The sequence below is a fragment of the Convolutriloba macropyga genome, chromosome 15 (genome assembly GCF_964194025.1).
Source record: "Convolutriloba macropyga chromosome 15, txConMacr16.3, whole genome shotgun sequence".
Classification (NCBI taxonomy): Eukaryota; Metazoa; Xenacoelomorpha; order Acoela; family Convolutidae; genus Convolutriloba; species Convolutriloba macropyga.
The window spans coordinates 32,609,483-32,622,209 of NC_134482.1; the positions used below are offsets into that span (position 1 = coordinate 32,609,483).

General features: G+C 36.6%; 1 protein-coding gene across 2 annotated transcripts; it reads left to right on the forward strand.

The window, feature by feature from the left end:
• The first annotated feature begins 1,022 nt into the window (after positions 1-1,022).
• On the forward strand, positions 1,023-11,258 carry LOC142354777 (sec1 family domain-containing protein 2-like). Of its 2 annotated transcripts, none has more exons than XM_075407163.1 (2): positions 1,023-1,620; positions 9,876-11,258. In XM_075407163.1, the coding sequence occupies exons 1-2, from the start codon at positions 1,077-1,079 to the stop codon at positions 11,237-11,239; spliced, it is 1,908 nt and encodes a 635-aa protein (XP_075263278.1). In that variant the 5' UTR covers positions 1,023-1,076; the 3' UTR covers positions 11,240-11,258. The 2 variants fall into 2 exon arrangements, with proteins under 2 accessions (XP_075263278.1, XP_075263277.1); XM_075407162.1 differs by lacking the exon at positions 9,876-11,258 and adding an exon at positions 6,166-7,548 and having other exon boundaries at positions 1,029-1,620.
• Positions 11,259-12,727: the final 1,469 nt, after the last annotated feature.

Here is a 12,727-nt window from a genome sequence, read left to right on the forward strand (position 1 = left end):
ATCAGGGCCTGCTGATTTACTGCATTTGATGATGTGGTGGCAGATTTCGAAGCAATATCTGCATAGCTTTTTTTCATTTTTTGCATTGCCTCGTTTACAGGGACCTTAATTCGTTCTTCAACTATTCGAGTCGGTTTTTGCTCAATCTTCAAGTTCTTGTCAAGGTTGAGGCTCTGAATTGATTTTTCTATTTTCTTTGCTAATGCAGACCCTAGTAGTCTTTACCGTTTGTCGGTCTCTACACACTAATTGCACAGGAGTAAAACGTTTGCCCCAAGCTCTTTTATGCCATTTATTGCGGCACTAGACAAACCAGTACAGATTGCTTCCAAATGCAAATCACAATTGCAACTAAAACTGATACGTTGGATCATTGTCGTTGATTTTCTTCGTAAACGTACGACATGAGCGCAACATTTTCACAATATGTGGGTGGTGGTAAGAATCAGCGTGAGAAAAGATGATTCAGGGAATTACACTGCGAAAACAAGAACATGGCCAAAACCGAAAAAAAAGGAATGGGAAGGTTTCGCTTTGATGTTTGAAGTTTAAGTAATGTAAATACATGTTCATTTTGTCGTGTCACAGTTTGTGAAAGAGTTTTAACCTGACGATGGACGTTAAGTTGGAAAACATTTGCTTTAATTAACAGTATTAATTTTAATTTGACAAATTAGTTCTTCAACAGGATTCATTTTTTGGGATATTGTACATCAGGGCAAAACTTAGCTTTGAGTTTCTGCTTTGATGCATCTTCTGGGGTAGCGCGCGAGAATTGTGCCAGCGTCCAGTAGTCGAAGCTTCTTCCATTGGAGTCATAGTTGAGGGGCTATTTTTGTCTTATATCATCTTATAAATTATCATAAATATCTATTTATTTGTGCTGCTTTGATGTTTAACTTTTGTCAATGCTTATATATGCCTATAAGAGTTGACGGGCGCCCGCGAGTTGACCTACTATTCTATATAGGGAGGGGGATTGTTCTTAATTGACGTTTTTTTTTTGAAGAATATAGTTTTGTAATGTAGCTTTATTTTCCAACGTTGAATTAAGGCCCATCGATCCAAATTTAATTATGAAACGAGTTTCAGATATGGAAGCTGTTTTCTCTACTAACATTAGCGATATTTTATCAATATTCAATAAGAATGCCACGATAGTTCTTGACGCCCCCACTGCCGAGTTGTTTCACTGGCATGTAGACACGACCTACTTACTCCAAAAATTCATTGATATTAAAGATTTTTCATCGTTCTCTCAAATTAACGAAAAATCTGATTGTGTTTTAATTGTTATATCGGACGTTATCTGCAAGGTTACATTCAATATAATATCCGATATCATCAAATCATCAAGGTTTCTTAAAAAGCTTGATATCGTCACTCCTTATTCGGAGAATTTTCATGCTAGTTTACCAGGGAATCAGTCGGACAAATTGGAAAGTTTTAATAATATTAAACTGCAGCTTCAAAGTACTTCAAATGTTACGAGAGATATAAGTATTCACCATGTACCGTTTCATTCGAGCTTTTTAGACGAGCCTTTATGTCTCTTCATAACGCCATCGTTTAATTACTTCGATTTATGCAGTCAACTCTCCGACAGTGTTGACATCGCTGGTAAGATATTTTTTCCTGTATTGTATTATTGTATTGCATAGTTTATTTGCGAAGGCTTATTCATTTTTTGGATCTTTTCCGTTTGTGTCCCCAAGCTTAGTGGGCGCATATTATTTGCGCCCCCCAGACGCATGTGCCATATTAATAAATAATGATTTACTATGTAATTGCACGTATGTAATTGCAGGAGCCAATAGATTACGAAACGGATTACGCTGCTTCGCTGACCGCATGCGCTGCTCTTGAAGATCAGGATCGAGCAAATGCTCGTCTCACCCAAGAACGCATAACACACGACCAACGAACCGCACGCCTGAATACTATTCGATCGCGTAAGAAGGATCTTCTGGAAAGCCTTCAGACCGAGCAACGCCACGTAATAGAAATGGCTTCTGAAAAATGAGCCTCGAACTGGCTCAGAGCTCTACCGCTTTAACGTTACGGTTTTACACCAACGAAGTCCGAATTTAGAGACGGGTTTAGCATTAGATATAATATTGTGGCCAAAAATACGCCCATTAATTGTCTATAAGGTGAAGTTTACCCTATCACATGCTCTCCACTGTGCGAGGGGGGGTTTACACACATGAGACACAACGATATCCGAGACACCTTTGCTAAAATCATGCATGACGTTTGCTATGATGTCGGAGTTGAGCCGACTCTTCAGTTGCTTCCAGACGAGTCCTTTATACACAAAACTACTAGCACTGATGGAAGGGCGTGACTAGACATTAAAGCGAATAGCCTATGGGGTTCCAGCTTCAGCCGTTATTTCTTCGACGTGAAGATCTTTAACCCAATTGCCAAGTCTTGCCCAAAAAGCTCTGTAGAAGCGTACAAATATCACGAGTCGTTGAAGTGCCTGAAGTCCTTAAATATGAGCAACGAATACTTGACGTCGAGAATAGTAACATCGTTCCGCTCGTGTTATTCTGCATGGGGGCGCAGGACCGTCCGCAACGCGCACTATAAAGCAACTAGCTAGCAAAATTGCTGAAAAGTAAGACGAATCATACTCCGACGCAATAACGTACATACGCAGGAAAATAAGTTTTGCTCTTCTGCTCAGCGCTATAGTGCGGGAGGGGAGACTAGATTCAAAATAAAATAGCTTATATAGAAGTCAAAGAGTTATAGTGCATTGTCTTTAATATTGTATACGATACAGTAATGTTTGTTTATATTTCGCATGACGTAGCTGTAAAAGAGCTATAGTGCCTTGTCTTTAAATTTATATACGATTGAGTGATGTCTCATAGTGGGAGATCACCACTCATCCATTGGATTGTTGTACGCGGCTTAAGCGCAAACCCCCCTTCATTTTGTATCTTAAGAATGTAATTGCACGTGCTCTGTGACGGGGGGCGCATATCGTACTGGGATGATACAAAAAGAAAAGATCCCATTTTTAAAATGAAACTTACAAATACGCCAGCGATTTTTTTTACTGTGACTGCGTCAACTGAACAAATTTGATTAAACTAAAAAGCTTAAACGAAGTTCTTGACTTGTCGTTATTGAATAAAACCACTGGTCCAGACTCTATTGGCAACATTTTGCTAAAGAAACGTTTGAAAGCATTGAGTAGGTCACAGAAACTTATATTTCAAACTGTCATAAATAATGGCACTTACCCGACCTTGGAAAAACTAGCCAAGTTAGTCCCCTGTTTAAAGATGGGAATAAAGCTGATGTAACATTTTATAGTCCAATCAGTGTTCTATATTGCACATCAATGGTAACTGAAAATATTTTTTTGAGCGCATTTAAGATCACCTCAGAAAAGATCGTTTCTCAACTCTATTTTTCGACGATTTGAAACATGGACCCTGCCCGCGATTCATTAACAGATCTTTGTTTAGACTTTGCAAAGCCATTTCACACTGTTCCAGATGACCAGTTATTAATTTAAAAAAACCTCAAATGAATGGAAGTTTGCTGAAATTGTTGTCATCCTACTTAATGATCCAGAACATTTTGTTAAGGTAAATGATACCGATTCAGAATTGTCAAAATGTCACAAGTGGTGTACCGCAGGGCTCAATCGTCGGGCCTCTGTTGTTCCTCATATATATATTAATGACTTAATAAATTTGCTTCCAGGCATTCAGTGCTACCGCCTTTTGGACGACTTTAAAGTTGTTTCAGAAAACCAAGCAAGTCTCGATCAAGCGTGAAACTGGAATGGTGTAAAACGAATTGCATGGAACTTATTACGGAAAAGTGCAGCTTGCTAAATTTGAAAGGAAACCTGCATGGCTATTTGAATGGAATAATCTGGAGTTGTGTAGCAACCCAAAGGCACGGAAGTTTTGATATCTGCAAATTTAAATTGGAATGATAACTTTGTCAATAACCAAGGGTAAGTTTCCCGCGAAAGCTGACTACCACTCTGAACTTTGCAATAATTTTAGGAGAAAGCAGACCAGTGGTGACTTTGAAATTGAAAAAAAAAGAGATTGAGAACTTCAGATGACAACTTTTTCTATTGTTCAAATTTACTTCATAACATCGTAATAAAAAATCTGAAAGCTGGCAAACAACCCTTCAAAAGTACAGTATCAAAGATTTATTGGCTCTATTTTGTAACCTCTTCAATGACAAGTTAACATGGTGAATTGGTTTTCGATGTGGAAGTTGGAGTCCTTGGAAAAAGATAATGTGTGCGGATTAACATACAAGGGCGCAGACAACCCGAGGATGTAAGTGATGCCCAGTATCTTCAACTACTAATACTACTACAATATAATGTAGATTCTAAATCAATGCATTCAAGACTCTTTCCTGCGATACTCGAAAGAGCTGTCTTAACCCCCATCCAATAAAAAAGATGACATCGTGGACCCTATAAATTACCGTCTGATCTCGTTTACTACTTAGTTTTCTATGGTGTTAGAGAAGAGCTTACACAAACAAATCAGATGTTATTTTGAGTGTAAGAAGTTACTTTGTCGCTTCAGTTTGTATCCTGACATATGGTATTATCACAAGGTGCTATTCTATTTGTCGTTGATCTGTCCAATGTCCAATATGAAAGTGATAATGCTAATTTTGTTCTTGCCAACTTCCTCGATTTATCTAAAGCCTTGGACTCGCTGTCACGTCAAATTTGTTGGAGGTTGTACAACATAAATTTCCTATCAGTTTTACTCATTGTTTTTCTACCACAGTTTTACTCAAGCCATGGAAAGTGTACAACATAGATTTCCTTCCACAGTTTTAACTCATGCTCTTTGACGCACTTGCAATCAATCATTTAGAGCTTTCTGCTTTGTCTCTGTCAAATAAGTTCAACATTGGGGATTTCTTTGGAGAAACAGATAAATTGGGGTTTGATGTGTGTATATTTTTGCTCTAATATCAAATCATGATTTGCGGAAACGCAAAAATATAAGCAGCATTAGACAGCAGATTGAGTGAAAAACTTTAACATACTTCTTTCAATATACTAAAAGTATGAAAAGAGCACTGTAACACCAGCTTAAGTTACACGGCATCTTATAGAATTATCAAGCGTTCTAACCGAATGTTTTTATTTTTGATAGCATTCCAACTGTTTTTTTCTCTTCTAAATCATTCTTTTATCATATATCGTTGAAGAGGAACTCATTGCCATTGTACCTGAGAGATACAAGTTCAGGTTTACAGGTATTTAAATATTGATTGAAGAAATATCTTATAGCAGAGTACACAGCAGTTTATTCAACAAGCTAGCAGATGGCGTGATGTCCGCTTCAAATAACCTGTTCCAGTTAAACCTTAATAAATCATTTGCACTTTTCTGCATAGTTTTTTTCTGCATAAATCATTCTCACTTGTATATTAGCGTCTGTTATTTCTAGACAGTAATAATTTTTCTCTCTGTTGTCCTTGCCACCTATAAAGATTCCACTGGTGTGTTCTCTTGGTTTCCTTGATTTTTAATAGAAAAAAGGTTAATGAGCAGTATATTGTTTATAATATTGAAAACATCTTGCTGCGACAAAATTTTTAAACCTTTTGCAATTTATTGAAAGAAAACTAATCTTCATGGACGTGATGGGGGAGCAGAAAAGATCAGACCCCCATTTGCAAATTAAATATTATATTTTAACATGCATCCTATTAGTGAAAAGTCATCAGGTATTACCATTATATAGGGTAATTTTCTTTTTGAAATTTGGCTTGATTTTTTTTTCAGATCTGGAATCTTTTCTGATCTCTGATGGAACGCTGAAACGGATTAGAAAAAAAAGCGATGTATTGTTAGCGATTACTTCCCTGAGTAAAGTTTTTACAAAGTTTTGTTTCAGGTTTAGGTCAGTTATGACAGGAAAATGGCGATAAGCTCGTAAGTTTTATAGAATTACCGGCTGTTTTCTTGTACACTTTAATTGAAATTGGAAGCATATGTGGTGGTATGATTTTGATGCACAATTTTTCTAGACCGATGACAAAATTTTTGTAATGACTTTTGTTTTCGATTGACCTTTTCCTCTCTGATTTGAGAGCAGTTCGCACGAAGTTCGTGACTTATATTTGTAACTCATATTTGATTTTTAGAATCAGCGAGTTCAAATATTCTGGAGTCGCTGGCGCCTCAAACTCAGCTGGGAGTTAAGAAATTTTGTGGCAACTTATGGCGTACAATGACCGATATGGATGCGCAAATTATTCCTTTTTCTGTGGGTAAAGTGAGCAAAATTGTCTCGGAGCATCTGGCGAGCATTCCAGCTCCGAAATCAGCAACAAACAAGTATGCCGTTGTCTTTATCGACCGTGTTTTAGATTTAGTTGCGCCCTTCCAGCCATCTGAAAAATGTTTTGCCGATCAACTTTTCAAATCGTATGAAGAATTAAATGAAGGTAGCAGTGATGTTAAAGTACCAGTTAATCAAATTATTTTGAAACACGTACAAATTCCAGGGTGTCTAGCAAGTCCACAAAATGCTACGCATCAAAATTTGTTCCGAAAATTGTTCACGGGCAAAAAGAAAGAGTTACAAAACGCCAGCTTTAGAATATTAAACGAGATTTGCTCTCGCAATAATATAAAGTTCGCAGAAAAACCCACGAAAGCGAATTACGAAAATGTTGAAAAGATTCTTAAAGCGATCGAAGCCAACAGGGTTGTTCTTGCGGAGCATATAAGTGTTGTCACTCTCGCCATCGCAATTTGGCTGTCTTGCAATGATAAATCGATTGATGAAAAATTGAAACTACAAAAATTGTTCAATCAGAATTTCCTGGAAACTGAACGTTCTTTTGCTTCCGTTTGCGATGCTTTGTCGCCTACAATGGGTATTGTTTCCGAAGTTTTATCAGTTGAAGACATATTTTGTTTCATCATATCATGTTTTTCGCTATGTGACGCTGATGAATCCTATTTTCCTCAGGAGAAAGTGAATAAACTTTTCGCGGCCCTGGTTAAATGTCGAGTAAAGAACAAGCAAAACCGAGAGACTGAAAGTATTGTCGACCTATTTTTGAAGTCGGAAGACAATTTTATGAAACTGATCGCTTGTGTATCGACTAGCCGATGTAATCTTGCCGACTATAACTCGCTATTTGTGGAAGAGGACACAATTCCACTATATAAGCCGTTGGTCGAACAGATTGCTGAAGATATATTCAGAAATGACCCTAACAAAGTTCCGAATGACATTGTCTGTGCTGCTGCTGTGACAAATATTAAGAGCCTGATTAAAACTGGTTTCAGTTATTTTATGCCGGTTAGCAAACCCAGACCTTCAGATTACCCAAATATTATTTTCTTCATTATTGGAGGAATCACGCCGGCTGAAGTAAAAATTATCAAAGATACTGCTTTGGCCTATAACAGTAGCTGTAAAGTGTATATTGGATCTAACAGAATACTCGGACATCAGTCAGGATTATTGAAATCTTTACATAATTTAGTCGAATAAATTTACTATGAATATCTGATATAGTTGGTATTTAATTTGGTTTGGTTAAGGGTGGGATTGGAGTGGGTTAAATAAAAGACATATTACTTTAAAGTTTGAAAAATCTACCAGTATTGAACGTATGGACAATTAATTAGTACATTGTTTGATTTTTCTCGCTTTTTTTCTCATTTTATGTATTGTCAAACTTTGCGTTTTTGTTAGACATATGTGTGACCTCCCCCCCCCCCCCCCCCCACACACACACATACATACACACACCTTTCTGTTAGTTCTGTCTAAATATTTTTTGTGATGCAAATGAAAGTTTCGTTGGAAACCAAAATTTGCGCCATGTTTTAAGTTCACAAATTGAGTTGTGACACCAAGAGGCATAGTTGGGGTAGGTTGCGGAAAACTTGCCGTTGCTCAAACAGCGCTCATCTTTTGTTCATAGCTGCTATAGTGGCAGAAGAGCTGAGCTTTTATTGGCCTTTGCTCGGCTTTCTGGCAACTCGGGGAGAATTTTAGGACGCGAAGAGGCGCTATGGTTTTCTGTTTTTACGTCTCGAAGAGGAGTATTGGTGGAGCGTCTTTTTTGAACGATAACTTGTTAAGTTATTACCGGAAATGATGCGCGTGAAGTAAAAGGGTAGAGGTGAATTTGTCGAACAAAAATGAAAAGCAAAGCAAAGAGTGATTTTTGTAATTTTGAGAAAGAGCGAGAACAGCCGTGGGAAAAGTTTTTCTAAGCGAGAGAGTTGTTTTGTTCACATGAGGCGTTTTCAAAATAGTTTTTTTTCTTTTAATCTTTTTTTTCGAACTTAAATGATCCAACTAGGCTGTACTATAAGTTGTCAGTGTGTTTTCGGCAGCAGCGAAAATCTTGCCAACTTCCTCGATTTATCTAAAGCCTTGGACTCGCTGTCACGTCAATCTTGTTGGAGGTTGTACAACATAAATTTCCTACCAGTTTTACTCATTGTTTTTCTACCACAGTTTTACTCAAGCCATGGAAAGTGTACAACATAGATTTCGTACCACAGTTTTACTCATGCTCTTTGACGACTTGCAATCAGTCATTTAGAGCTTTCTGCTTTGTCTCTGTCAAATAAGTTCAACATTGGTGATTTCTTTGGAGAAACAGATAAATTGGGGTTTGATGTGTGTATATTTTTGCTCTAATATCAAATCATGATTTGCGGAAACGTAAAAATATAAGCAGCATTAGACAGCAGATTGAGTTAAAAACTTTAACATACTTCTTCCAATATACTAGAAGTATGAAAAGAGCACTCTAACACCAGCTTAAGTTACACGGCATCTTATAGAATTATCAAGCGTTCTAACCGAATGTTTTTATTTTTGATAGTATTCCAACTGTTTTATTCTCTTCTAAATCATTCTTTTATCATATATCTTTGAAGAGGAACTCATTGCCATTGTACCTGAGAGATACAAGTTTAGGTTTACAGGTATTTAAATATTGATTGAAGAAATATCTTATAGCAGAGTACACAGCAGTTTATTCAACAAGCTAGCAGATGGCGTGATGTCCGCTTCAAATAACCTGTTCCAGTTAGACCTTAATAAATCATTCGCACTTTTCTGCATAGTTTTTTTCTGCATAAATCATTCGCACTTGTATATTAGCGTCTGTTATTTCTAGAGTAATAATTTTTCTCTCTGTTGTCCTTGCCATCTATAAAGATTCCACTGCTGTGTTCTCTTGGTTTCCTTGATTTTTAATAGAAAAAAGAGGTTAATGTGCAGTATATGGTTTATAATATTGAAAACTCTTGCTGCGACAAAAGTTTTAAACCTTTTGGAATTTATTGAAAGAAAACTAATCTTCATGGACGTGATGGGGGAGCAGAAAAGATCAGACCCCCATTTGCAAATTAAATATTATGTTTTAACATGCATCCTATTAGTGAAAAGTCATCAGGTATTACCATTATAAAGGGTAATTTTCTTTTTGAAATTTGGCTTGATTTTTTTTTCAAATCTGGAAGTTTTTCTGATCTCTGAGGGAACGCTGAAACGGATTAGAAAAAAAGCGATGTATTGTTAGCGATTACTTCCCTGAGTAAAGTTTTTACAAGGTTTTTTTGCAGGTTTAGGTCAGTTATGACAGGAAAATGGCGATAAGCTCGTAAGTTTTAGAGAATTACCGGCTGTTTTCTTGTACACTTTAATTGAAATTGGAAGCATATGTGGTGGTATGATTTTTATGCACAATTTTTCTAGACCGATGACAAAATTTTCGTAATGACTTTTGTTTTCGATTGACCTTTTCCTCTCTGATTTGAGAGCAGTTCGCACGAAGTTTTTGAGTTATATTTGTAACTCATATTTGATTTTTAGAATCAGCGAGTTCAAATATTCTGGAGTCGCTGGCGCCTCAAATTCAGCTGGGAGTTAAGAAATTTTGTGGCAACTTATGGCGTACAATGACCGATATGGATGCGCAAATTATTCCTTTTTCTGTGGGTAAAGTGAGCAAAATTGTCTCGGAGCATCTGACGAGCATTCCAGCTCCGAAATCAGCAACAAACAAGTATGCCGTTGTCTTTATCGACCGTGTTTTAGATTTTGTTGCGCCCTTCCAGCCATCTGAAAAATGTTTTGCCGATCAACTTTTCAAATCGTATGAAGAATTAAATGAAGGTAGCAGTGATGTTAAAGTACCAGTTAATCAAATTATTTTGAAACACGTACAAATTCTAGGGTTTCTAGCAAGTCCACAAAATGCTACGCATCAAAATTTGTTCCGAAAATTGTTCACGGGCAAAAAGAAAGAGTTACAAAACGCCAGCTTTAGAATATTAAACGAGATTTGCTCTCGCAATAATATAAAGTTCGCAGAAAAACCCACGAAAGCGAATTACGAAAATGTTGAAAAGATTCTTAAAGAGATCGAAGCCAACAGGGTTGTTCTTGCGGAGCATGTAAGTGTTGTCACTCTCGCCATCGCAATTTGGCTGTCTTGCAATGATAAATCGATTGATGAAAAATTGAAACTACAAAAATTGTTCAATCAGAATTTCCTGGAAACTGAACGTTCCTTTGCTTCCGTTTGCGATGCTTTGTCGCCTACAATGGGTATTGTTTCCAAAGTTTTATCAGTTGAAGACATATTTTGTTTCATCATATCATGTTTTTCGCTATGTGACGCTGATGAATCCTATTTTCCTCAGGAGAAAGTGAATAAACTTTTCGCGGCCCTGGTTAAATGTCGAGTAAAGAACAAGCAAAACCGAGAGACTGAAAGTATTGTCGACCCATTTTTGAAGTCGGAAGACAATTTTATGAAACTGATCGCTTGTGTATCGACTAGCCGATGTAATCTTGCCGACTATAACTCGCTATTTGTGGAAGAGGACACAAATCCACTATATAAGCCGTTGGTCGAACAGATTGCTGAAGATATATTCAGAAATGACCCTAACAAAGTTCCGAATGACATTGTCTGTGCTGCTGCTGTGACAAATTTTAAGAGCCTGATTAAAACTGGTTTCAGTTATTTTATGCCGGTTAGCAAACCCAGACCTTCAGATTATCCAAATATTATTTTCTTCATTATTGGAGGAATCACGCCGGCTGAAGTAAAAATTATCAAAGATACTGCTTTGGCCTATAACAGTAGCTGTAAAGTGTATATTGGATCTAACAGAATACTCGGACATCAGTCAGGATTATTGAAATCTTTACATAATTTAGTCGAATAAATTTACTATGAATATCTGATATAGTTGGTATTTAATTTGGTTTGGTTAAGGGTGGGATTGGAGTGGGTTAAATAAAAGACATATTACTTTAAAGTTTGAAAAATCTACCAGTATTGAACGTATGGACAATTAATTAGTACATTGTTTGATTTTTCTCGCTTTTTTTTCTCATTTTATGTATTGTCAAACTTTGCGTTTTTGTTAGACATATGTGTGACCTCCCCCCCCCCCCCACACACACACATACATACACACACCTTTCTGTTAGTTCTGTCTAAATATTTTTTGTGATGCAAATGAAAGTTTTGTTGGAAACCAAAATTTGCGCCATGTTTTAAGTTCACAAATTGAGTTTTGACACCAAGAGGCATAGTTGGGGTAGGTTGCGGAAAGTATCGTTGAGGAATGTAGCTGTGTTGGAAGAACACCTTTACTAGTTCTCGAGCTACTGTATCAGCATATCCATTGGTTAACGGAACTGCGAATAGGTACTTTGTAAATACATCTATTCCCCTCAAAACATACTTATATTGCGATGACTTTAGGGGGCCTACTAAATCAATTTGTAGCATATCGCCTGGATATGATTGTAGAGAACTGACTGGTTGTAACTTTGGTGTGATGTGACTTTTTGGTACTCTGTTAAGTTGAGGACAAGTAAGGCAGTTTTTAATGAAACTAATGAAATGTTCGGTGAAGCCTGGGTAATAGAATCGCTTTCTGAATTCTTGAATTGTTGCTTTAATGCCTAAATGACCTGCTGTTTGTGAATTATGGAGCCTATATATAGTCTCTTTCCGCAAATGCTTAGGTACACAGAATTGTTTATGAAGGACTTTTCCAGTATCATCATAATAATTCCGGTATAAGACATTCCCTTCAAGAATTATTCTGTTTAAGTGTTTGTGATACTTTTTTAAATTGGTTGAGGAATACTTTAAATCTGGTTGTTGATTATTTTGTTGTATCCAGCTTATTACTGTTCTAATGTCTGTGTCTTTTTGCTGCTCTTCTGCTAAATTAAGGCTAATTAAGTTGTCTGAAAGATCTGGGAACTCATCTAATGGATTTGGGTACTCTATTGAATTTATTTCTTGTTTTCTTTTAAGTTTAAATAGTTCTTGTATTTCTGTGATTGGTAAATTAGTTTGTCGTTTTTTTGTAATCCTCATAAACTCCTATTTTTTTAAGAAAATTAACTTCATCTTCGTTTATTTCGTCACCAAGGCGTTCAGTATCAAATAACACATTTAGTTCTTTCTACATCAGGGTTTTGTGCTTCTGTATCAATTTCTATTTCTTTAACTGGAATTCTGTCTGTTAATTTTAAAGACATTGTTGCTGTTTTGTCATTCTCCATTCGGGAGAGGAAATCTGCTGCGTAATTAGCACGTCCAGGAATGTGAGCAATTACTATGTTAAAGGCTAGTATTCTGTCTAAACAATTCCAAAGAGATGGCGGTATTAATTTTGACTGAAAAAATTGTG